General features: G+C 37.0%; 1 protein-coding gene across 18 annotated transcripts in view; it reads left to right on the top strand.

The window, feature by feature from the left end:
- Positions 1–26,541, top strand: part of ZC3H14 (zinc finger CCCH-type containing 14) — a 46,566-nt gene that overhangs the window by 5,796 nt on the left and 14,229 nt on the right. For 12 of the 18 annotated variants that reach the window (XM_026515492.4, XM_026515491.4, XM_057318338.1 and 9 more), the window contains exons 3-9: positions 2,733–2,847; positions 5,015–5,055; positions 6,114–6,309; positions 6,661–7,090; positions 7,777–7,937; positions 8,310–8,410; positions 9,915–10,070. In XM_026515492.4, the coding sequence (XP_026371277.1) occupies positions 2,733–2,847; positions 5,015–5,055; positions 6,114–6,309; positions 6,661–7,090; positions 7,777–7,937; positions 8,310–8,410; positions 9,915–10,070 (1,200 nt within the window). The remainder of the gene's footprint in view (positions 1–2,732; positions 2,848–5,014; positions 5,056–6,113; positions 6,310–6,660; positions 7,091–7,776; positions 7,938–8,309; positions 8,411–9,914; positions 10,071–26,541) is intronic. The other 6 variants (XM_044389995.3, XM_048219847.2, XM_048219845.2 and 3 more) reach the window with 2 other exon arrangements.

Raw genomic sequence — 26,541 nt, 5'->3', positions numbered from 1 at the left:
TTCATATCCAAAATGTATAAAAAACTTGCACAACTCAACACCAAAAAAAAAAAAAAAAATCCATTTAAAAAATGGGTAGAGAAGCTGAACAGACATTTTTCCAAAGAAGACATACAGATGGCCAACAGACACAGGAGAAGATGCTAACATAACTAATCATGAGGGAAATGTAAATCAAAACCACATATATCACTATACACCTGTCAAAATGGCTGGAATCAAAGAGACAAGAACTTGGCAAGGATGTAGAGAAAAAGGGACCCTCATTCCATTGGTTGGAATGCAAATTGGTACAGCCACTATGGAGGTTCCTCAAAAAATTAGGGGTGCCTGGGTGGCTCAGTCAGTTGAGTGTCTGCCTTCAGCTTAGGTCATGATCCCAGGATCCTGGGATCGAGCCCCATGTCGGGCTTTCTGCACAGCGGGAGCCTGCTTCTCCCTCTCCGTGACGCTCCCCCTGCTTGTACTCTCTCTGTCAAATAAATAAATTAAATCTTAAAAAAAAAAACCCCACAAAACTAGAATTACCATATCTAGTAATTGCACTGTTGGGTATTTACCCCCCAAAAAAAAACAAAACCACTGATTCGAAAAGATAACCTCCTCTATGTTATATTGCAGCATTATTTATAATAGCCAAGATATGGAAGCAGCCCAAGTGCCCATTGATAGATGACTGCATGAAAAAGATATATATATACATGTGTGTATGTCTATAATGGAATATTATTCAGCCATGAAAAACAATAAGATCTTGCCATTTATAGCAACATGGAGGGACCTCGAGGGTATTATGCTAAGTGAAATAAGTCACACAGAAAGACAAATACCATGGTTTTCTTACATGTGGAACATGTAAACAAAATGGGCACCTGGCTGGTTAAGTCGGTAGAGCATGTGACTCTTGATCTCAGGGTCATGAGTTCAAGCCCCACATGTGTAAAGATGTCTTAAATAAAAAGTAAAATAAAAAACAAAACTAATTTAAACCAGCCCAGATTCTTAGATACACAGAACAAATTGGTGGTTGCCAGAGAAGATAGGTGAGGAATGGGTGAACTAGATAAAGGGGCTTAAGAGGTGGAAATACCTAATTATAAAATAAGTCACAGATGAAAAGTACAGCACAGGGAGTATAATCAATTTTGTAATAACATTGTATGGTGACAGATGGTGACTGCACTTACTGTGGTGAGCATTGGGTAACATATAGAATGTTCAATTACTACGTTGTACACCTGAAACTAATATAATATTGTATGTTAATTATACTTCAATAAAATAAATAAGCGTTGATGTCCTGATCTTCCTGTCCAATATTCTAATTTAATTGGGGTGCAGCTTGGTCTTAAGCAGATTATTTAAAGCTCCCCAACAGATTCTAATGTGCAGCTAAATTTGAGAATCTCTCCTCTGCAGGAGCTGCTTACCACCTAGTGTTACCTGCACATTATTATACTGGAAGTTGGGGAAACTTTTTGATCTGTTGAGATTTGATTTTTCTTAGCACTTGGGGTGGCTGGGTATGTTTGGTGAGGCAGAAATGGCTGGTTTACTTTGACTGTCTATGAGTAATTTTCTCTCTCTACTCCAGTGCACACTATAAATATTACCATTTTCTTAGGTCTTTCAAGATGTGAAACAGAATGGCTTGCATAGCCCATAGCACCTGGATTTTTTTTTTTTTTTTTAACCAGATAATTGTAATGTTCAGGCAGGGTTGCCACCTAGACTTATTAAAATTTCTTTGCAACATTTTTTTTGTTAGTATAAAATTGTAAGAGATCTAAATATCCAGTGACTTGAATAGGTAAATTGTATTTTCATACTATTAGAGTAGTAAAGAATTTAGATTTCTCTCTTTCCGTTTGTAGATTAGGCTTTCTGAGTATATTTGTGCTTTTCTTAAACTGGACTTTTGATAATTCTCCTTGAAACAAATGTCTGATAGTTCTTTTTCTGTCTGATAGTACTTTTGAAATGAACTTTTCTGCCTACTTAGAAATAGAACTCTTTAAGGTATTGAAGAAATCTGAAGGAATTTTTTTGGTGGGGATTAGAATTCTTGATAAATGGCTTTTGCTTCCTTATCTTCTTACTGTGGTGGTTTTGTTTTTGTTGTTTTTGGTCCTAGACCTCACCTTCATAATCACTGTGTTAGGAGCATATGAGGATAAAACAGTGAATAAAGTTGAAATTATTTAAATTTAAGATTATATTTTTAAAATGATGTAGAGTTTTTGGGTGGTTTTAGTTTATTTGCTGTTGGTGCAAATTCGTTACCCTGATATAATAGGAATATGCCTTTACTGAGGATAGAGATGTTCTCTTGAGAAATGAATATAATTTTGAAACATAAACACAAAACTAGGCAAAGCTCAGTTATTCTTGAGGAATGTCCATTAGCTTTCTGGAAGCTTCTCTGAAACTGGTGAGGATTATTAAAAAGATAAAAAGGAAATAAGTATACTCTCAAGTTTGATACTGTAATTCAGAATATCTAGTTTTATAAGTATTTGTTAGTTATTCTAATTCCCATCCTTCTAATAATTGAAATACCTATGTAATGAAGAGGGAAAAAACTATACTTTCTTGTCCAACATAATTCTAGTAGAGCCTGAGGTACTAATTTTTAGAGCTATATCTATATTTTCAAGTACATTAACTTTTAAGTAGAAGACAATATTGAGGAAAACATAAAAAAGTTTTTATATACTTTTCCTTTTAACTAGATGAAGAACTTCCTGATTACATTATGGTGATGGTGGCCAACAAGAAAAGTCAGGACCAAATGACAGAGGACCTGTCCCTGTTTCTAGGGAACAACACAATTCGATTCACCGTATGGTATGTTTCTGAATTTTTACCCCTTAGACCAAAGTTTGGCACAAGTCAGAGTAGGTATTCTGTCTGAAAAGAGTTCCTTGCCAGGAGAGTCAGATTCACTGTGGAGAGGCAGGTAGTGAGCCATGAGAGCTCAGCTTCTGGATCCAGACTCCCGAGGTTGAATCCTGGATCTGCCTCTTGCCTTGGTTTTTCCATTTGTAAAATGGGATTAATAAATCCCCTTTATAGGACTGTTATAAGGATTAAATGAAATAATACATGTACTTGTAGCTGTGCCTGGCCCATAGCAAGTCCTTAGTCTCTATTAACTGTAGTTATTATGTGTCTTTTGTAAACTTTTGCATCTTACTCCTTTCCCCCAACCCAAACCAGTTACATGTGTTTTGGGGGCTGGGTTGACTTCCTAAATCACTTTCTCTAATGAGTTAACCTTTAGGGGGCAAAGTTTTTGAACGGAATTTAAAAAAACAATTTTATGTTCAAATATAAATTCATGTTATAATTTTCAGTGTTCTTTTTCAAACCAAATATTGCCTTTAGTTGGAGAATACTGACTAAAAGTCTAAGATTCAATTTAAGAAGGCAGGTTCGAGGTAGAGTGAGGGTTGGGGAGGGTAATCATGTGGCTGAGAATAGATCAGGAAGCACTCCTATAAGCGCCCTCACTCTGGGAACCACCAGTTACAGCACAAGTTGATAATGGAGCAAAAGTTGAGTGAGCAGAGTGCCCTGCTTATATTGAATGGCAAGAGACTGGGAGAGGTAATAGGGGGCACTAAAGAGGGGTATGAAACTGGTTAATTTCTTGCCTTTAAACTAAAGTTTATCTTGAACGTGTTTTTGCCCATGTGGGCTGCTATATGCCTTGCAAGTCTTGTGAAATTTTCTTGAAATTCCACACAGAATTCTCTATGTTTATATTAAACAGTTTTGTATGGCATTCAATGTAGTGGTTGATCCTCATATTTTTTTGGTACATCCAGCTATGGCACGTGGGTGCCCTAACCCACTCATTACACTTAGTCCCCAGAATTTACCAAAAAAGAGAGACAGACCGTGGCACTTTTGACTGGAGAAGTTATCATGAGTTCGTTCTTTCTTTCTTTCTTTCTTTCTTTCTTTCTTTCTTTCTTTCTTTCTTTCAAACTGTTCTGTACTCTAGGTATTTGTTTTGTTTCATGTACATGTTTTATGACTTTTGGTTCAACCTTGGTATCACTTTGGGTTTGAGTCCCGCTGTGTACTATGAAGGATTGACCTAGAGATCCTTTCTTAGATAACCTGATGGACTGCTTGGGACAAATTTCTTAGGTAAAGGACTAAATGAATTTGAATTTAAAATCAAATTCAGTTTTCTCATCTTGCCATAACTTCCTTAGTGTGTACTGATGCAAGTTATGGTGTCTCTGGGCACTTTATTTCCCTGGTAAAGTGTTCATTGACACCAGCCTCAAATGGACTGTTAGATTGTTTGGAGCCCTGCAATAATTGTGTCCAAGGGGACAGTAGCATGTGACTGGGTTCTGAGTGAAACATAATGAGATAGATATTTCTGGTATTTTCAGGAGGTATGGCTTCTTGCAAAGGATTGTAAGGCAAATTTGCTTTGCACATAAGTACTAAAATAGGCTATATTATAAGCGAGGTTGTGGCCTGTGCTTGTTTACAGCATTAGTAATGAAGTGGTATGTTTTGAGATTTTTTACACATTTTTTTCATCCCTCAGAATTAAGCTGTTCCAGAAACCATATAAATAGATAAAACAAACTTAAACTCTGCTTCAATAATTATAATAATAAGCTATATTATGTATCTGTGATATTTTATCTTTTACCATAAGCTACACGGAATCTTTAGTTCTTATAAAACAAAATTATATTCTTTGTAGATCTTTGCCCTTATTTGTATGGGAGATAGATGTTGAAAGTAATGATGAAAAAATACAATTTTTGATTCACTTCTATAGTATTCATGTAAGCCTTTTTTAAAAATGTGGCATTTCTTTAACTTTGATACTATTTGTCCATTAAATACCATTTAGTATCATTTATCAATATTTATATCTGAAGATAGATTCTCTAATGTCCTCAAATTTCAAGTGATAGTTGAAATAAAATCTTTCTTGATTGAAGGAAGCTTTAATATTTTTGGTTTTTTTTTCTTTTAGGCTTCATGGTGTGTTAGATAAACTTCGCTCTGTTACAACTGGTAAGATTCATTAAAACGTTTGGAATTTACTATAGTTTTTTTCTTTTTTTTTTAAGATTTTATTTGAGCGAGAGCAAGAGCAAAAGCTAGGGAGAGGGGCAGAGGGAGAGGGGCAGAAGGAGAAGCTGACTCCAGGGGCTCGATCATAGGACTCCGGGATCATGACCTGAGCCGAAAGCAGACGCTTAACAGACTGAGGCATCTGGGGCCCCCTAATGTTTTCTTTCTTTTTTTCTTTTTCTTTTTTTTTAAGAATTTATTTATTTATTTGAGAGAAAGAGCCAGAGAGAGAGAACGAGCAGGGGGAGCCGCAGAGGGAGAGGGAGCCACGTGGGGCTCGATCCCAGGACCCTGGGATCATGAAATGAGCCGAAGGCAGACACTTAACTGACTGAGCCACTCAGGCACCCTAATGTTTTCTTTCTAAGGCCATTTATACTGCTTTGGAAAAAATTTCATAAATTTGAAAATAATAGTTTCTTCAACTTCTTAGGAAGCACATGAATTATGAATTCAAGAACAATAAATTTAACATAACTTAAAGATAATTTAAACAAGGGAAGGGAAACTATGCAATATATCATAAGGAAATAATTGTAAATGCAATGTTTTAGCTTCAAGGATGTTTTAATATTTTATTGATTAGTTTTAAATATTTGTTTATTTATTTGAAAAAGTGCGCATGCACGAGAATGGGGGAGGGTAGAGGGAGAGAGAGGATCTCAAGCAGATGCTGCACTAATTAAGCACAGAGCCTGACGTGAGGCTCAGTCCCACTGCCCATGAGATTATGACCTGCGCTGAAATCACAAGTCTTGTTGCTCTACTGACCGAGCTACCCATGCGCCCCAAGGATGTTCTAATATTTTATAATTGAGAATTACTTAAAAGTTCAGTAATAGTAAATTGAATTAATTATTATATTAACTACTTGTGGAGTAACATTCAGCCATTAAGAATGTTGTGGAAGAAAACATTGCTTTTAAATTGGTGATGAAGAGGGGAAAAGTTCAAATTAATAAAAACAGCCTAAAAGGACCATGTGTTTCTCTTTCCAGACCCTTCCAGTCTTAAGTCTTCTGATACTAACATCTTTGATAATAATGTGTCTTCAAACAAGAGCTGTTTCAGTCGGGGAGATGAGAGAAGGCATGAAGCTGCAGTGCCGCCTCTTGCTGTTGCTAACACTAGACCTGAGAAAAGAGATTCCAGAGTTTCCGCTAGTTCACAAGAGCAGAAGACCACTACTGTCAGGTAAGAGTCCTGTGTAGACCTGCTGTGGGTAGGTGGGTATGTATATATGACCTTGACATTAGTTTTTAGATCTTTAAATTTTTGTCTTCAGAAATTTTTGGAAATACTGAGGTAGTTGTGAGTGATTTTTTTTTTTTTATTAAGATAATTATAAGACCTATGTATGATTATCTTTTACCTCAAATATAGTAAATCAAAGTTTAAAAAAAAAGTAATTTTAAAGTAGTTTTTAATGGAATACATAAAAGGAGTATCTAAATTTTCTTATTAAAATTTAAGCAAATATTTGAAGATTCAAAGATACTGCTCTAGGTTGGTTATAATTTTGTGTGTGTGTGTTTTTAAAAATAGACAGACCTATGATGATGGAGCTGCAACCCGATTAATGTCAACTGTGAAGCCTCTGAGAGAGCCAGCACCCTCTGAAGATGTGATTGATATTAAGCCAGAACCAGATGATCTCATTGATGAAGACCTCAATTTTGTGCAGGAAAATCCCTTATCTCAGAAAAAACCTACAGTGACACTTACATATGGTTCTTCTCGCCCTTCTATTGAAATTTATCGACCACCTGCAAGTCGAAATGCAGATAGTGGTGCTCATTTAAACAGGTTGCAATTTCAGCCACAGCAGAACAGTATTCATGCTGCCAAGCAACCTGATATACAGAACAGCCGAGTATATGAAACAGGACGTTTGTGTGAACCGGAAGTGCTTAACAGCTTAGAAGAGACTTATAGTCCCTTCTTCAGAAACAACTCAGAAAAAATGAGTATTGAGGTTTGTATATACTTTTTAAAAAAAAATTTTTTTAAATTCTTTTATTTTTTTAAGTGGGCTGCATACCTATCATGGGGCTTGAACTCACGACCCTGAGATCAAGAGTCACATGCTCTACTAACTGATCCAGCCAGGTGCCCCTACATATACTTTTAAATTCTGGCTTCTTAGGCTGAAAATTGGCATTTTTTAATACTAAGTGTATGTGAAATAACTAAACACATATTGCAAGTTTACTTTAAACTGATTTCTACTTTAAACTGCTACTCAACAGACTACACTAGATTTTCCTCTCCATGACTGGCTTCTACAGATATTTTATATCTTGTTTACTTTCCTGGGATGCCAACATTTGATATAACTGTAACCTAACCTTATAATTTTGGGGGAATTTTAGGTCAATTTTAGATTTTCCATGGCAGTAAATAGTAAACAACCAAGTAATTCCATTTTATTAGTTTCCTGAACAGTGCTATATGCTTCTGTTTATAAATGAATGTAAAGCACTAGTTTTTGTTTTAGCTAATGATTGGCTGGCTATTAGGGATAATATTTATATTTTTGTCAGAAACCAGGAAATAACTTGTGAATTCTTGATATGATTGGTTTTCTTGGAAAACAAAAATATTGTGGTAGAACTTTGTTTTTTTCTGAGACTAGGTAAGCGTGAATTTATCTGATTGCAGGAAGAAAACTTTCGGAAGAGAAAGTTGCCTGTGGTAAGTTCAGTTGTTAAAGTAAAAAAATTCAATCATGATGGAGAAGAGGAGGAGGAAGATGATGATTGTGGGTCTCGTACAGGAAGCATCTCCAGCAGTGTGTCAGTGCCAGCAAAACCTGAAAGGAGGTACCTTGACCATTGTCTGTAAATTAATCTTTAATTGCCTGATGGGATCTTCCGGGTTTCTTGAAGAAGATATCATGAAAATTAAATTTTAATAGTATGTAAGACTTTTCTATTGGTTTTGAGAGATTAATGAAAGAAATTGCTTAAAATTGGAGAAGATTGCAGAGAATACTAAAAACTAATACGGTAGGGGGAGGGGGTGATCCAGATTCATTATTTAAGTTAAAAGGTTGCAATCTAGTTGAAATTTTCTAAAAACTACAACTAGTCGGTACAGAACCTAAGCAAAGGCTGTAGTAAGGGCCTAATTGATGGTTAGCATGTAAAGAACTCAAATTTAAAATTTAATCAAAATACTTTTAACTTTTTTAGACCTTCACTTCCACCTTCTAAACAAGCTAACAAGAATCTAATTTTGAAGGCTATATCTGAAGCTCAAGAATCTGTAACAAAAACAACTAACTATTCTACAGGTAATTTAAATGTGTTATGTTTACATTAAGTGAGTTTTCTAACTCTTGAGGAAGCTAGAATCGATTGCTTCCCAAGTTGTGGTATAATAAAGACACTTGCCAGATGTCAGGACCAAGGACAGGTTCAGAGAAGAACGGTTCTAAAAGGAGATCACTTTGAGAAACTTCTAGCTGCCAGTGTAATTTAGTTCTTTGAGCAACTGTGTAATATCTTTTATTCCCTCTTTCTAGTGTGTGTGAAATATGTAATAAATTTTTATAGGGAGTTTTGATAAAGGTGGGACTTTCATATTCATAGCATTGAAGTCAGCAATTGATAGAAATTTGTGATCTATAAAAGGGAGCACAGTTGGATGTTAAAGAGGTCAGAGTTAGAAAAATTGGGCCGGTACGTGAGCAGATTGGCTTCTTTGCTTTCAGTAGAACCCATTAATGGAATATAAGGCAGAGAATTCTCATTTGTGATGTTCCTGCCCCAGTCCTAGTGGCAGTGCTAAATTATTTTATGAGAGAATATAAAGGTATTGCATGTTTTTAAAACAAAGGAGATAAGTCACGTATAATCTGACCTTATAGAAAGCTTGTTCTGAAATGCAAACTAAATGATGGGTGCCATATTGCCATAAATTCTATACTCTGCCCTATGTGCTGAAGCCAGTGTGTAAAATTTTCAGTTAATAAAAACTGATGATTGCCCACTCAAAATCATTTTATTTTTGCTATGGATTTGATGACTGTTCTTTTAGCATTTTTCCTAAAGTGAAGTAAATTGTAAGTTATCAGCTTTTGAACCTCATAGATATCTGTCCTCTTGCTTCTCATTTCTAACTAACCTTGAACATAAATAGGTTTTGGCATATTAGGATTATCAGGTAAAGGCCAAAACTAGACCTAATCTATTTACATTTCATTTCTTTGCCTTTCCACAATATTGAGGTTTTTTTTTTTTTTTTTTTTTAAGATTGTATTTATTAGAGAGAGAACATGAGCAGGGGGAGAGGGGAGAGGGAGAGGGAGACACAGGCTCCTGGCTGAGCAAGGAGCCCCTACGTGGGACTCAATCCCAGGACCCTGGGACCATGACCCGTCGCAAAATCAAAGAGTCAGATGCTTAACCAACTGAGCCACCCAGGATCCCCATGCAATAGTGGGAGATTCCCCAAGTAGTTTTGAAAAATAGCATTGAGGCTCATTCTTGACCTGTATTATGTAAATTATAATTTGAAGTTGTTATGTGATCATGAAGCAAAATTTAAACTACATTCGGTTAAAAATGAATACAAATGTGTGGCATTATATTTAGGGCATGTGGTTTAAAATGTATAGATGAAGTCAGGTCTCTGTCTCTCTGGAATATTGTAAGAAAAAAGGTGTTATCTGTGAACGGTTTCAAATTTTTCATATGTTCTAAACTCGAGGCATTTAAGTTCAATAGGACGTATTCACTGCTCAGTTCTGACGTATTACTGCATCTGCATTTCCCATCTTTTTTCCTTTTAAAAAGTCTCACAGAAACAGACACTTCCAGTTGCTCCCAGAACTCGAACTTCTCAAGAAGAATTGCTGGCAGAAATGGTCCAAGGGCAAAGCAGGACCCCCAGAATAAGTACCCCCATTAAAGAAGAGGAAACAAAGGGAGATAATATAGAAAAAAGCCAAGGTAATAATTTAAATAATGTGTCATTCTCTAGTATACTTTTTTTCATGAGGCATTAAACATTTGCCGGTGGGTGTTTGTGAAATGTTAGTTCTGTGAGGAAAGTGCTCGCTAGGCCCAAAAATAGAATGAGAAGGTACCATGAGGAAAGTCTAAACCTACACATTTCAGAATCTTAAAAGTCTTTTTGTTGTAGAAATTTTTAATGTTCTTAAAAGTGGGAAGAATAGTGCAATGAATTCCCATGAACCCAGTTACCTAATCTTAAAAATTACCAGTATTTTGCTGGTCCTAAGAACGTTTCTTAGAGATAAGTAGATACCTGCATTTTTTTCTTTTTGTTAATCCTACCCCTGTTCTCTTGAACTGGGAATTGCATCTTTAGATCTCCCTTAGCATCCTTTCTTTGACCTGGCCAGTTGTCCCAGTGGCCCTACTTTATTCTTTTGTTGCTGGCAGACTGCAGTTAGCCTCAAGCTGATCTTTCTGCTTCCTTTCTCTCAACCCCCACTAACCCCATCTCCAGTACAAACACCACTTCTGTCTAAAGTGTGACTCTGATCATGTGACTTCTTGAGAGCATTACAATGTTTCCACCTCTTGCATTGTCTGGGATCGATGCCGTTGGCTTGGCCCTTAGGCAGTTTGGATATCTGGTCTCTGGGCCTGCCCAGTCATTCTCCACTGTTGTCAGACTTCTTGTTCCTATCAAGAAAGGTGCTAGGTCCCATCTTTTTCTCTTCTATTGAGGTCTAAATTAAGAAACCCCACCAAGACTGAATGCTCATTATGTTGTTTCTGACTTACACTTTTCTAATGCTGGCATACGTTTTTTTCATTCCTCCTTAACTGTGTCCTTGAAACTGTTCCAGGTTCATTTCAAATTTATTAGTTTCATGAGGCCTTAATAATTCCGTTCTATATTTGTCTCTTCTCTCTTTTAAAAAATGTATTGTGCATTTTGCCATGTTAGCATTATGTGCAAATCCAATAAATGATGGACATGAGAACAGGAAAATTCCAAAGCAACCAATAGGTACTAATTAGAAAGTGTAAGTGGGCCAATTTGGGAAGAGCAACTGGAAAGCATTTGAGCTTCAGTAAGGGTAAGAATTGCAATGTATTGAAGCCCATCAAACAGGTTTAAATCCATGATTTCATATTTTTTTTTTAAGGTTTTATTCATTTATTCGACAGAGATAGAGACAGCCAGCGAGAGAGGGAACACAAGCAGGGGGAGTGGGAGAGGAAGAAGCAGGCTCATAGCAGAGGAGCCTGATGTGGGGCTCGATCCCAGAACGCCGGGATCACGCCCTGAGCCGAAGGCAGATGCCCAACCACTGTGCCACCCAGGCGCCCCCATATATTTTTTAAAAGATTTTATTTATTTATTAGAGAGCACGAGCAGGTGGGAGGGGTAGAGGGAGAAGCAGACTCCCTGCTGAGCAGGGATCCCGATGGAACTGATCCCAGAACCCTGGGATCATGACTTGAGCCGAAGGCAGATGCTTAACGGACTAAACTACCCAGGCACCTGCATGATTTCATATTTTTTAAAAGTAAATTTTTTAAAAGTAAATTGGTCACCTTCTGGAGGATAATAGATACTAATTCATTGTCTTGAAAACTAGATAAATAAAATTATTGAGCATTTATGCTGTCTTTCCATTCAAGAATGATATCCCTGTATAACCAAATAGTATAGGAGTTAACATCTGCTTTTGTAAATATAGTTTTATTGGACCAAGCCTTGTATATTCATGTATATATTGTCTATGGCTGCTCTTTGTACTACATCTACAGAGTTGAATAGTTACAACCTAAAATAGACATTTACAATCCTTTATATAGTCAATGAGGAGAGCTTTTTTTTGTTTGTTTTAAAGTAAGCTGTGCCCAACATGGAGCTTGAACTCATGACCCTGAGATCAAGAGTTGCACTCTTCAGCCTGAGCCAGCTAGGAACCCCTAGGAAAAGCATTTTTTTTTTTTTAATTCCTTGGGCTAATAAGTGAAAACAAAATGATAGAATTATAGCTTGTTGGTTTTTTTACCCCCTCAACTCAGTGAATTAATCTAGGCACTGATGATTAATGGCTACTGAAAAAGTGAAAAACAGCCATTTCATGCCTCCAGATGAAAGAATAAAACTACCTTGGGGCGCCTGAGTGGCTCAGTCTTTAAGCGTCTACCTTCGGCTCAGGGCGTGATCCCGGCATTCTGGGTTCGAGCCCCACATCAGGCTCCTCCGCTGGAAGCCTGCTTTTTCCTCTCCCACTCCCCCTGCTTGTGTTCCCTCTTTCTCTGGCTGTCTCTCTCTGTCAAATAAATAAATAAAATCTTTAAAAAAAAAGAAAACTACCTTAGTCTTGGCAGCAGCTCTTTCTGCCCATAGGTCCTGTCCCCATGCTTTAATAAAATCACCATTTTTGCACCAAAAAAAACAAAACTACCTTAGTCTTGCCAGAGGATTTGAACCTGGGTGATCAAGAATCTGATCCAGCAGTCAACTTGCAGGAAGTACAGAGGCCTGAGGAATATGTTGGTTGGTTGTCATGTGCAACAGGCACATGGAATATGAGGAATATGTTGGTTGGTTGGTTGAATGTGCAACAGGCAAGGAACAGTTTCTGGGACTCCGTATAGGTCAAACAGCCTGAGAATTCTAGATTGAAAGACAAAATAACAAGATGCAAGGTTAAACTGTAGTGTCTAGAGATGCACACTTGTGTAGCGACAGAGAAATTTTAGGTTACTCTAAAAGGCATGCGTGGTTACTTCAGGAGAGGACTGATTGAGTTGGAGCATATATGGAAAGGTTTCTGGGGTGGTTGGCACAGTTCTATTTTCTTGAACTGAATGGTGGCTGTAAGGATGTTTTGTCTTATAAAATTCTTTAAGCTATACTATTTGTTTTGTGTGGTTCTCTATTTTGTTTTAAAGTAAAAGATTAAAAATTTGAAATGGTAATCAAGTACATCTGATGAGGACTTAACTACTCTTTACTGAAGTGGTTTATTTGTAAGTGCAAAGTGACATTCCGCAAACAGCGATTAATTACTGTGCTTACTGTTTTACAGCCTTGTGACATATTTTTAAAAATCTAAATATACACACATGTATTGGCATGAGTTGTTAGTGTATTTTCATCTCTCTGGTCTCTGTATTTTTATTAGCCTACCCACCTCAGTATTCGTGCTATTTCTCTTATTGTCTTGAATTAGTCTGTCACCAGAAGTTTATTTTGCTTCATGGGTTCAGAGACTTAACAACAGTAATTATGGCTTTATTGATTCTCCTTTGATGTCTTGGTTTTCTGTTTCATTGGTTTTTGTTCTTATTTTAAATATATCCACCTATATTTTAATTATTTATCGCTGCTTGTCTTTTCAAATGTAAACATTTAAGCTGTAAATTTGAGGTGCCACTTTCGTTGCATATTACAAATTTTGATATATAATGCCTTCATTATCAGTCTAAGTACCTTTATTCCTATTATGATCTTCATCTTTGACCCATGAGTTATTTAGAAATGTTTGTAGTTTATCGTATACGGAGGATTTTTGTCTTTTACTCTTTTATTATGTACTCTTGACTTGATTGCGTTGTATCAGTGTGATCTGTGTCATGCATATTTTTTGAAAATTGTTAAGACTTAAGACATTAATTTTGCACATCTTCCATGTGCATTTTGGAAGAAAGTGGGCTATAATTGTTGGATTGAGAATTCTGCATTGAGTAGATAAAGCTCTTTGGTTACATTGTTCTAATCTTGACCTTACTGAGTTTTTGGTTTCCTTGACTTAACAATAATTGAGAGGCCTTGAGATTGTTCATTACGATGACAAATTTATCTTAATTTCTCTATACTTCTATCAGTATTTGTTTTCCATGTCTTCTCTGACCTTTAATGCTATAGGCAAATATATCTCCTAAATATTATAAAGCTAGATTGTTGTTTTTATTTGTTTTGTAAAGATTTTATTTATTCCAGAGAGAGGAGTGGGGGGAGGAGCAGAGGAAGAGGGACAAGCAGACTCTGTGCTGAGTGTGGAACCTGATGTGGGGCTTGATCTCGGGACACTGAGATCATGACCTGAGCCGAAACCAAAAGTCAGACCCTTAACCGACTGAACCACCAAGGCGGCCCTAGATTGTAGTTTTTTTTTTAGCCCAGTCTGAATTTGCCTGTTATTGGAAAGTTTAAGCCATTCATACTTCTTAGAATTTTAGATGTAGTTGGACTGGTTTCTGTCATCTTCTTAAGTTCTTTTTTTTTTTTGGCCAAGATTTTATTTATTTATTTATTTATTTATTTATTTATTTATTTATTTGAGAGAGCAGAAGCAGGGGGAGTGGCAGGGAGCCTGATGCAGGCTCAATCCCAGGACCCTGGGATCATGGCCTGAGCTGAAGGCAGACGCTTAACCTGACTGAGCCATCTAGGCACCCTTCATTTTTGATTCATAGTGGCCTTATTTTTTTTCCTCCTCTTTTGTCCTTAAGATTTGTTAGTTACTATTTTTGACTGCCTCAGCTCTGCGTTTTTTTGTTTTACTAGTTCAGACATTCCATTTCTGTTCATTCATTGGTTAGCACTGGAATTTTACCAGCAAATTTAATTGCTTATTCCAGAAGTTAATGTTCTGACCCCATTTCCAAAGTAAATGAACTGTAGAATACCTTAACTCCAGTCTTTACCTTCCTGGCTTACATTATGTTTCCAGTGTTTCATTTTAGTCATTTTTTACATGCATAAGTTGGGCACCATTATTATTTTACCCAGGCATTGTTTATCCTAATTTTACCTACATGGTTGTCAGTTTTTGTTCTCAAATCTTGAATGTTATTTGCGGATCATCATCTTCTGATGTTTTGAAGTATTTTTGAAGTGTATTCTTTGGTAGTTTCTTTAAGAATAGGTCTGTTGCTCTAAATTTGCCAAGAGTCCGTTTATCATTGTGTTTTTTCCCTCCTAGTTGTTGTGCAGTAATGTTGTTGGATAACAGCAGTTATTGTTCTCAACACCTTGTATGTATTATTCCATTGTCTTCTGGCTTCCCTTATCGTTGAGTGGACTTCTGTCATTCTAATTGTCTGTGTTCCTTTGTAGGTGATCTGTCCTTTCTCTGGCTGCTTTCAAGATCTTCTCTTTGTCTTTGATGTTCTGCAGTTTCACTACTATGTGTCTAGGCGCACATTTCCCTTGGCTTTCCCTATTTTGTATATGTTGTATAAAAAACATTTAAATAAAATATTTTACATATGAAATATGTTTACCATAGAAAATTTGGAAAAACATCTTTGTAATGCTTGTTGATAGATTAGAAACTCATCAAATAGCATAGAAAATTTAAAAATAAAAAGCGTTCTTTGCTTCATTCTTCTCCACATTGGTTCTTCCCAGACGGCTACCACTTTTAAATGCTTGTGTTTATGTCTTTAATTTTCTCCATGTCCGTAATATACTTTATACTACTGTTTCTTCATTCACTAACTATAGGTCGTATCTTTTGTTTTTTTGCCATAGTATAGCAGGATCTAACTCACACTTTTCCCTGCTTTTCAAGGCCATATAGTAAAATCACTATTTTTGGTTCATTTATTGCTTACTTTTGTCATTTTAAATAATACATTTAAATATCTATTTTTTGTGTGATTACTCTAATTATGCTTTGTTCTTTGTATTTATTTTTAGATTTTATTTATTTTATAGAGAGAACGCAAGCAGGGGGAGGGAGAGGGACAAGCAGATTCCGTGGTGTGGTGAGCTTGGCGTCTGACATAGGGCTCAATCTCATGACCCCGATATTATGACCAGAAGTAAAATTAAGAGTTGGATGCTCAACCAACTGAGCCACCCAGGTGCCTCTATTCCAGTATACTTTGATTTCCAAAAGATAAGGATATTTATGTCCCTTTTTAAACTCTAATACATCTTTTTTACCACACCTTCTAAATTCTGTACTTTTTTGAGGTGGGGGGGTGGAGCAGAGGGGGGGAGAGAATCTTAAGTAGGCTCCACACCCAGCACAGTGAAGCTCTATCTCACAACCCTAAGATGGTGACCTGAGCCAAAACCAAGAGTCAGACACTTAACCAACTGAGCCATCCAGGTGCACTAAACTCTACTTTTATATTGCCAAGGGTAATCAAATACACCTTTTGTTTTGTTTTGTTTTCCTCCTTAAGACTACTATGCTCTGTAAGTTGACTCTAAAAGTTGAGAACCCATAAGCAACGTACTTACATTATTAAGGACTGTATAAATAGGGGTGCCTGGGTGGTTCAGTCGGTTAAGTGTCAGACTCTCGATTTCCACTCAGGTCATGATCTCAGGGTCATGAGATTAAGTCCCACATTGGGCTCCGTGCTAGACAGGAAGCCTGCTTAAGATTTTCTCTCCGTCTCTCTCTGCCCCTCACCCTGCTCAAGTGTGAGCATGCACTCTCGCTCTCCTTAAATAAAAATCCTTTTTAAAAAATAGACTTATTCATTAGATGGCGAGATTTACACTTTTTTTTGTCTACAGCTCTTTGCTAGCGGTCCCTTAGAGTTATTTAATTTTTCACTCTTGAACAGTTATTTGTTTTCTTTAGGTTCTTCCCCTCCCCCTTCTTGTATTGCCTATCTTTATTATAGTCTAAATAGTTGTCAGTTTTATACTAGTAAGTATAAAACTTTGAGTTCTACTTTTTTCTTCGGTACCTTCATTATAGAGCCTCTGTCCTCTCTTATCTGACTGGTTGCTCTCTAGGTCTGCTTCAAGATTGTCATTCCAGGACTTACTCCTCCCCTGACTTTGCTCTGCATTTCTTGGATCCCACTGTCTTCTCCGTCTGTTCTTCCATTTTGTCATCATGTCATGAAGAAGCTTAAGAAAAAGTATGGGAGGTAAATTTTTCTGAGTACTTAGAAATCTAAAGATACCCTTTTATTTAATTGATACTTTGGGTAGGTACAGAATTCTAAGTTGAAATTTTCTTAAAACTTAAAAGGCGTGGCTTCATTATCTTGAAGCTTCTAATGTTATGCTGAGGAGTTGGTTGCCCATGTGATTCTTATTCCATTATAGAATACCAGGGATTTGTTTCTCTGGAGGGTTTTAGGATTTTCTGTGTGTTCTTGATGTTGAAATTTACTGTGAAAAACACAGGTGCTAATTAATTAGTTACTTTTGGGCTAGCTACCTTGTGCACTTTTTAAATTTGAAAATCCATACTTTTAGTCTGGGAAGTTCTCTTTATTTCTTTAAAAAATTTTTCTCTTTTGAAAATTCTGTTAGTTGGATGATAAACTTCCTGCTTTGATTTTCTCAATTTTGTCTTGATTTTTCTCTACTTTGGGATATTTTATTGACTTTATTATCTTTGTTCCCCTGTTTTTGTTTTTTTAAGGCGACTATATTTTAAAATTTCTACAAGCTCTTGCTCTGTTTATGTATCTTGTTTTGTGGATACAGTAATCATTTCGAATTTGTCCAAGGGACATAGTTATAGGATTTTTCTTTTTCCTTTTTGAAGAACTATATTTTGTGCCCTAATTGATGGTTTTCTCCAGAGTCAGCTTAGTTTTTTGTTTTTCCCTTTTATTTTCAGGCTCTTTTCAAAAATGTCTATAGACATGTGGGTTCCTAGTTTAAGAAGAGGCAGTAAAGAGGCTTACCTAGAATTGTGTGGGCTAAGCTTTGCTCTGGCTAGGTTTTGTTTTAAATAAAGCAGACAAGGAGCTGTAGTTGGCCTTGAAATTATAGGGAAGTTGCCTGGAGGCGCTTATACTCCCAGTAGTTATCTAGGTTCTCCCCAGATAATTTGCTGAGTTCGTTCTTTTTAAAACATTTGAAAAAAAATTTTTTTTAAAGTAGGCTCCATGCCCAAAGTGGGGTTTGAACTCATGACCCTGAGATCAGGAGTCTCATACTCTATTGACTGAGCCAGGCAGGCACCCCAAAACTTCTGAATTTTTAAAAAATGCATGGCTGTCTCAGTTGCAAACCCTCATTTTCTGTTGCACATCCTTTGTAGTCTTCTTTGCTCACTTCTCACAGTCAGATGTCCCTTTGTTCATTTCATTCAGGTTAAATATCTCCACATTGTCAACGCCCAAGTGTATATCTCCAGCCAGGACTTTGCGTCTGAATTCCTAATTCTTATCCAACTGCTTATTCTACATTTCTTTTTGGATCTATAATAAATTAAACTTGTCTAAAATCTAACTACTAACAATTTTTTCTTCCAGTCTGTTTTTCCTGCGGTCTTCCTCATTTTAATGGCACAGCACCACTTTTCCAGTTGATAAAGCCAGAAACCTAATGCTGTTCTTTCTTTCAAACTTAAGGCCATTCTTCCTTGCCTCTCTCTTTTCTTCCCTCTTTCCTTCTCTCCTTTTACCTTCCTTCTTCTTCCACCTTTAGCAAATCCTGTTTGCTTCCACCTTCAGAGTATATTTAAATTCACTATTCCTCATCACCTCTGCCTCTACCATCCTAGTTTAAGCCATCATCCATGACTTGCCCTGCTTATTGGAGTAGTGTCCTTACTGGTTTGTCTACTTTCAGACTTGCCCTTCTATAGTCTGTTCCACACAGTAGCAAGTGATCCTTTTAAACTGTGAGATCATGCTACTCCCCCTTCTCAGAACCGATTGGTGCTTCCCCATCTAAGTAAGATTCCTCCCTGATCTTGTCACTTTCTACTCTTTCCCTCCCTCCACTTCCTTCTCCTCGATAACCTCCGGACATACTTGGCTGTGTTTCTCTCCCAGAGCATTCAAAGAAGAACATGTCTGAGATGCTTTCACCCTTTCCCTGGAAAATTTTTTTCTGTATGTCCACATAACTCCCTCAAAAGTCATCTCTGTGAAGCCCTCCCTAGCCTCCTTCTCCTTAACTCACTTTTCTAAAGCTTTATTTTTTTCCATGGCACTTATCTAATACATATTTTATGTTTCCATAGTTGAGATATTTTTATCCCGACTCAGGTCATCAACACAAAACATGTTCTGTTTTACATATATTTTGGGGTTTTTTTGTTTCTGAGCTCCCATCTCTTTCCCCTCTCCACCAGAATATAAGTTCTCTGACCAGGGATTTGTGTGTTATTCATTGCTGTGATTGAGTGCCCTTTAAAATAGTGCCTGACATACAGTAGGAGCTTATTGAATCCTTTTGTCTCTCTCTTTTTTTTTTAAGATTTTATTTATTTATTTGAGAGAGAGAGCTAGAACACAAGCAGGGAGGAGGAGCAGATGGAGAGGGAGAAGCAGACTCCCAACTGAGCAGGGAGCCTGATGCAGGGCTCGATCCCAGGACCCTGAGGTCATGACCCGAGCCGAAGGCAGATGCTTAACCGACTGAGCCACCCAGGCGCCCCAAATCCTTTTTCTCTTAACGGGTGTGTTACTGTGCCTTGCATCTCACTTGCAGCATCCCCAGGATCTCACTTTGGCTTTTCTGCTCTGCCTCACGTGCAGTTTTTGTCCATGTATTTTCTGTTTTCCAGAGGTTGTTGAAGTCTCATCTGCTGTGATCCCCTTCCTAATCCACACCTCTAAATCAAGGTTCTCCTTATTTCTGATTATATAATTTTTGTTTACTGGAATCATTTTTTGCCATTACACTCTATTTGACTTATTATATATCTACACTATAATTGGTATGTATGTTAGAACGTGTAAAAATAGGACTCTGAGAAGGATAGAGATATAAATAGTTCTAATATAATAAAATTTCTGGTTATTTTCTTCCTGTACCTCAGTGGATAATGTTAGAAACCCATTTTGGAGTCCCTGTAGTATGTGTTAAGGTTTTGTCCTTTTTAAGTTCTTTACTTTGTTTTTATGGACTCTGCAGAAGGAGAAGGTATAAATGCACATGCTCAGTGTGTCCTGTTGGACTGGACGCACTTCGTGAAGGAGTCTAATAAAGAGAGGAGTTTTTATTTCAAAGGGAAAATCGCCCTTTTGTTCTGTCCATTGCTTTCTCAGAGATAAGCACTGCACTTAAAACAGTTGGTATAGGGACACCTGGGTGGCTCAATCAGTTAAGCATCTGCCTTTGGCTCAGGTTATGATCTCAGGGTCGAGGGATCGAGCCCCACATCTGGCTCTTTGCTCAGCGAGGAGCCTGCTTCTCCTCTCCCTCTGCCTGCCACTCTGCCTACTTAGGCTCGCTCGCTCTCTATCAAATAAATAAAATCTTAAAGACAGTTTGGTGTATATATGTGGTTTTTTTGGCATTTTTTTCATAGTATGTACATGTACATCCTTTTTATGTACAGTAGAGTTATAGGTATATATGCACATACTATATATGTACATATAAAATAGGAATTGCATCACGTGAATTTCTCTGTGACATGTTTTATTTCACTTAGTATGTTATGGAGAAAAGTATAATGGCGTGATTATGAGTATGGACTGAGGGAGTCAGACTGCTTAGGTGTTAATCCAGGCGATGCCACTTACTGGGTGACCTTAACTTTCTGTACTCCAATTTCTTTAAAATATGTAAATGTCCTCTGCTGATGTTTACGTTGAAATCTATGGAGGGATCTTATTTTGCATTCTAAGGTTGGGCTGGGCACAGTGGGTGATAACAGGAAGCCTCAAGTGAGTTTTTTTTAGGCACTTTGTTACTCATCTTCTGTTAGACCCCTTTCCTGCTTTTCTCTTTGAAGTGATGTTTGCTGCCCTCTAGTGAACCAACTGGTTTTCAGGTGGCGTTTGGCTTCAGATGTGCTGCTCTTTCTCATGGTTAATGCTGTAGATATCATCTGCAAGCTAGAGCTTTTAAGTCTATATGAATCCAAAGCCTTGTAAATTTTGAGAATTATTTTCTAGCTAAAGATTTTTAAAAATTAGATTAAATTTACAGATACAACGGAGAAATGAAAGATTCTTCTATAAATTTCAGCACTTTTTCTTTTTTTTTTTTTCTGTTATTGTAAACATCTATTTAACTGGAAAACCAAAGGCTACAGTTCATTATAAGAATTCTTTTGTAGGGGTGTTGGGAGTCCTATCCACCATCTTACGTCCCTCTATTTTGCAACTTATTTGTTGCTTGGCTTAGTAAACCAAAGTAAAAATGACCTTTCTGAAACTAAAGCCATGGAAAGAGACCTTTCATGTTCATGGGTTGGAAGACTAATATTGTTAGGATAGTGATCCTCTCCAAATTGATTTATGAATTCAGCTCACTCTGTGTTGAAGTCCTGCGGGGTTTTTTTTGCAGAAATTGGCAAGCTGATCCAAAAATTCATATGGAAATGAAAAGGACCTAGAATAGCCAAAACTACTGAAAAATAAGAAAGTTAGAGAACTTAACATTTTCTAATTGCGAAACTTACTACAGAGCTATAGTAATTGGCACTAGCATAAGGATATACAGACCGCTCTGTAAAATCAAATTGAGCGTCTGGAAATCATACATTTATGATAAGTTGGTTTTCAGTAAGGATGCCAAGACAGTTCAGTGGGGGAATAAATAGTCTTTTCAACAAATAGTACTGGACAACTGGATATCTACATGCAAAGAATGAAGTTGGATTCTCACCTTACACAAATTAACTCACAAAGGCCTACCTGTAAGAGCTAATTTCGTAAAACTCTTAGGGAAAAAATAGGTGTAAACCTAAATGAGCTTGGATTAAGCAATGGTTTCTCAGATGCGACATCAAAAGCACAAGCAACGAAAGAAAAAGATAAATTGGACATTATCTAAATAAAAAATTTGGTGTTTCAAGGGATACTCTGAAAATTAAAAGATAACCCACACAGTGGGAGAAAATACTTATCTAATAATAGTCTTATCATTGAACCAAGGCCAGTCCTCATTTCTCTTACCTATAAATTCCTACCATACCATATCCATGCATCTGAATTGCATTATTTCCATATATATTTTAAAAGAGATTTGTCTTTAATTGTGGGTCAAATTATCCTCCCTACCCTTCCCCTATAAAGGAAGTGCCAAATACTGCCCTATACTATTTTCAAGGGTAAATGAAACTCAGGATACTAGATAAAACAATTTAAAAATAATTTGAAGCTCGAAAATTATGGTTTAGTAGATGAAGGGACAGAAATCCATTAAATTCACATCATATCCAGGTATAAGGTACTTAATGTCATTATATTAATGTTTACTTTAGATCTTCAGTGCTCCTTGTCATATGAGGTAAATAATAGAAAATTGTGTGTGTCACATGTTTGCTTTCAGCCAATCAGAAGCCAGAATTATTTCTTACACAATAATAGGGTTTATTGTTTGGAGAGAAGCTTTAAGTAGGACTTACAGGATATAGGGGGCTTCATATGGGCTTAGTTGTAGCAAAGAGAACATTGGTCTGGTTTGTTTAGCATTTTCAAATTTATTTTGAGTTCTGACTCCAGAAATGTACAATCCTATCTTTTTAGTTGTAGGTTTTAAAATGTTACTCACTTTTAATACTTTTTAAAGTAGCAGCCTTATTAATCACTGTTTTTATTTTTGATGAAACAATTTTTAATGGGCTGTGAAGGAAAAATTACCAAATATTAAGAGGGAGAGAGAATTTTATGAAAATGTCTTCAAGGTTTCCATCACCATCTTTACCGATTTTCTTCTCACCTGGGCCAATTGACTTAGGTTCTGTAACAAGTTCTTCTTGTTCACTGAATGAGCTAGACAATATTTCCCATCTTTTAAGGAAAATATCAACTGATATCAATGAAATTAAGGGAATGAAAGCAGCAATTTTGACAGTGGAGGCAAATCTTTTTGATCTAAATGTTAGAGTGTCACAGAATGAAGCAAAAATTTCATCTTTGGAGGTTAAAATGAATGAATGTTCAACATCAACATCTGAATGCAATAAACAGTTCGAAGATCTTCAAGAGGAGGTAGATTTTGAATCACAGTCAAGGACTACTGATGTTAAAATAATTGGCTTCCTTAGAAACATTGAGAAAGGTAAATGTTCAGTATTTGATATCTTTAGGTAACTCACCCTTGGATCTGTGTCTTTTTATGTAACTTGATTAGTTCTCATGGAGGCAGCAAGTCACAAAACTTGCATTTCTCATGGATCTTTAATGACAAAATCGGAGTCTCCATGATTAACTTAGAAGCCTAGAAGTTGCCAGAATTCTCTTTAGTGGATCTCTGTAAAATGTTTTGAAGGGAGAGGTGAGCATAGAGAAACAAAACTTGAAATGGGAGAGAAAAGTCCGCTTTCATTATCTGTCTCATGAAATTATTTTAAAGTGTGCAATTCTTCCATTATTCATTGTGTTAAAGAGACCTGTTACAGTATTAGAATTGAAAGAGCTTCTTCCAGTAACCCTAATATGTATCAGTTTCCCAAGCCATCTTATAGGGGTACAACTTGACCAAATGACCTCTGCATTTCAGGTCAGCTCATTGGGATTTATTGTGTTTTTACCATGATAATTTTGGAAGGAATTAACTTTTTTTTGACACACCATTTACGAGTAATACAACTTACATTTTAAAAGAAAATAGCTGATAGAATTTTGAATTGAGCATTCAAAATTGAAAAACCTCGGGAACGTTGGTTGGCTCAGTTGGTGAAGCATGTGACTGTAGATCTTGGGGTCATATGTTCGAGCCCCACATTGGGTGTATAGATTACTTAAAATCTTTAAAGCAAATAAAATTTAAAAACTCCTTTTAATGAAACATGGCAGTTGCTTGCCTGCTAATGTACTGAGTGAGCAAAGGGTGTCCTTATGAAACTACTAGTAATATACTAAAAATTAGTATTCAGCATCCTACTAATATTTCAGCATTTGGAACCCTATCAATCTCATCCCTTTCTGCACTGTACTGCACCACTTCTGTTTTACTTTTCAAATTTTTTAAAAAGATTTATTTATTTATTTTAGAGAGCGCGAGAGGGAGCGAGAATCCCAAGCTGACTCTGCGCTGAGTGCAGAGCCTCACATGGGGCTTGATCTCATGACCCCGAGATCACGACCTGAGCCGAAGCCAGGAGTGGGAAACTTAACCGACTGTGACAAGGCACCCCTACTTTTTAAATTTAAGTTTTTTTTTTAATTGAAGTGTAGTTGACAGTACTATATTATATTAGTGTCAGGTGTGCATAGCGATTCAACATTTATATACACATTATAAAATTCTCACCATGATTAAGCGTAGTTACCATCTTCACCATACAAAGTTATTAAAATATTATTGACTATGTTCCCCATGCTGTACTTTACATTTCTGACTATAACTGGAAGTTTGTTCCTCTTAATCCTCTTTACCTTTTTGCTCCGCTCTGCTGCAACCACTAGTTCTCTGTATTTATGAGTCTGTTTCTGTCTTGTTGTATTTATTCATTTGTATTGTTTTTTAGATTCAACATGTAAGTGGAAATAACATGGTATTTGTTTTTATCTTTTTTCACGTAGCATAGTACCTGCCTCTAAGTCTGTGTTATTGCAGATGGCAAGATTTCATTCTTTTTTATGGCTGAGTAATACTCGTGTGTGTGTGTGTGTGTGTGTGTGTGTGCGCGCGTGCACGCGCATGTGTGTATCCTGTCTTTATCCATTCATCTGTCAGTGCACACTGAGATTGCTTCCCTATCTTGGTTATGGTGAATAATACCATAGTAAACATAAGGATGTGTATATCTTTTCAAATAGTGTTTTCATTTTCTTGGAGCAGATACCCAGAAGTGGAATTACTGGATCCTGTGGTATTTCTATTTTTAATTTTTTGAGGAACCTCGTTACTGTTTTCCACAGTGGCTACACCAACTTCATTCCCACCAACAGTGCATGAACGTTCCTTTTTCTCCATATCCTTGCCAAGACTTGTTATTTTTTGTCTTTTGCGTACTAGCCATTTTGACAGGTGTGGAGTGATAGCTCATTTTGGTTTTAATTTGCATTTTAAAAAATATTTATTTGAGAGGGAGAGGGCAAGCCCGAGTTGGGAGTTGGGGAGGGCCAGAAGGGGAGGGAGCCTTCCTGCTGAGCTGGAAGCCTTACCAGGGGCCACATCCCAGGACTCCAAGATCATGACCTGAGTGGAAGACACTTAATTGAGCCATGCATGGCTGTTAATTTGCATTTTTTGATGACTAAAAACATTGAACATCTTTTCGTGTGTTAGCCCTCTCAGTGTCTTCTTTAAAAAAAAATATCAGTGGGGCTCCTGGGTGGCTCAGAAGCCTCTGACTCTTGGTTTGGGCTTAGGTCACTATCTCAGGGTCCTAGGGTCATCAGGCCTGTCAGGCTCTGTGCTCAGCATGGCGTCTGCTTTGAGAGTCTTTCCTTCTCCCTCGCCCTGCTCCAGTGCTGCTGCTCTGTTCTTTGCCCTGCTTGCACGTGCACACGCTCTCTTGCTCTCCCAAATAAATCTTAAAAAATGTCTGTTCAAGTTCTCTGCCCGCCCCCCTTTTTTTTAAGATTTTATATTTGTGAGAGAGGGAGTGTGTGTGCGTGTGTGTGGGCACGAGGTGGGAGGGGAGCAGAGAGGGTTGAGCAGACTCCCCACTGAGTGCAGAGCCCGAAGAAGAACTTGACCTGAGCCAAAGTCAGACACGTAACCAACTGAGCCACCCAGGCTCCCCATCTGCCCATTTTTAAATCAGATTGGTTTTTTTTTTAATTTTATGAGTTCTTCATATATTTTGGATATTAATCCCTTTTTAGATATATCATTTGGAAATACCTCCCTCCGTTCAGTAAGTTGCCTTTTTGTTTTATTGATGGTTTCCTTCACCGTGCTAAAGTTGTTTTCAGTTTGATGTAGACCCAGTTGTTTCCTTTTGTTGCCCTTGCCTAAGGAGACAAATCCAAAGAAATACTGCTGAGAGTGATAGTCAAGAATTTATTGCCTATATTTTTGTTGAGGAGTTTTATGATTTCAGGTCTTACATTTTACATTACATTAATTCATTTTGAGTTTATTTTTGTATATGGTGTGAGAAAGTGATCCAGTTTAATTTTTTTGCTCATATAGCTGTCCATGTTCTCAGCAGTTACTGAAGAGACTCTCCCCTGCTGTAGATTCTTGCCGTTTTGTTTTGTTTGTTTGAAGTAGTCCTTACACCCAGGATGGGGCTCGAATCCACAATCACATGCTCCTCCTACTGAGCCATCCAGGCGCCCCTCTTGCCTTTTTTATCATAGGTTAACTGGTTAATATGCACATTTTAACAATATTATTTCTTCCAGTCCATGAGCATGTTGTATCTTTCCATTTATTTGTGTCCTCTTCAATTTCTTTCATCTGACGGTTCAGAGTGTAGGTCTTCACCTCCTTGGTTAAATGTGTTTCTAGATATTTTCTTCTTTTTGGTGCAGCTATCAGTGAGATTGTTTTCTTAGTTTCTCTTTCTGGTACTTTGTTAGTAGTGGACAGAAACACAACAGATTTCTGTATCTTAATTTTGTGTCCTGCAGCCTGACTGAATTCATTTCTTCTAATAGTTTTTTGGTGGAGTCCTTAGGGTTT

Source organism: Ursus arctos, unplaced genomic scaffold (genome assembly GCF_023065955.2).
Source record: "Ursus arctos isolate Adak ecotype North America unplaced genomic scaffold, UrsArc2.0 scaffold_25, whole genome shotgun sequence".
Classification (NCBI taxonomy): Eukaryota; Metazoa; Chordata; class Mammalia; order Carnivora; family Ursidae; genus Ursus; species Ursus arctos.
This window is presented reverse-complemented; position numbering and strand designations above follow the sequence as displayed.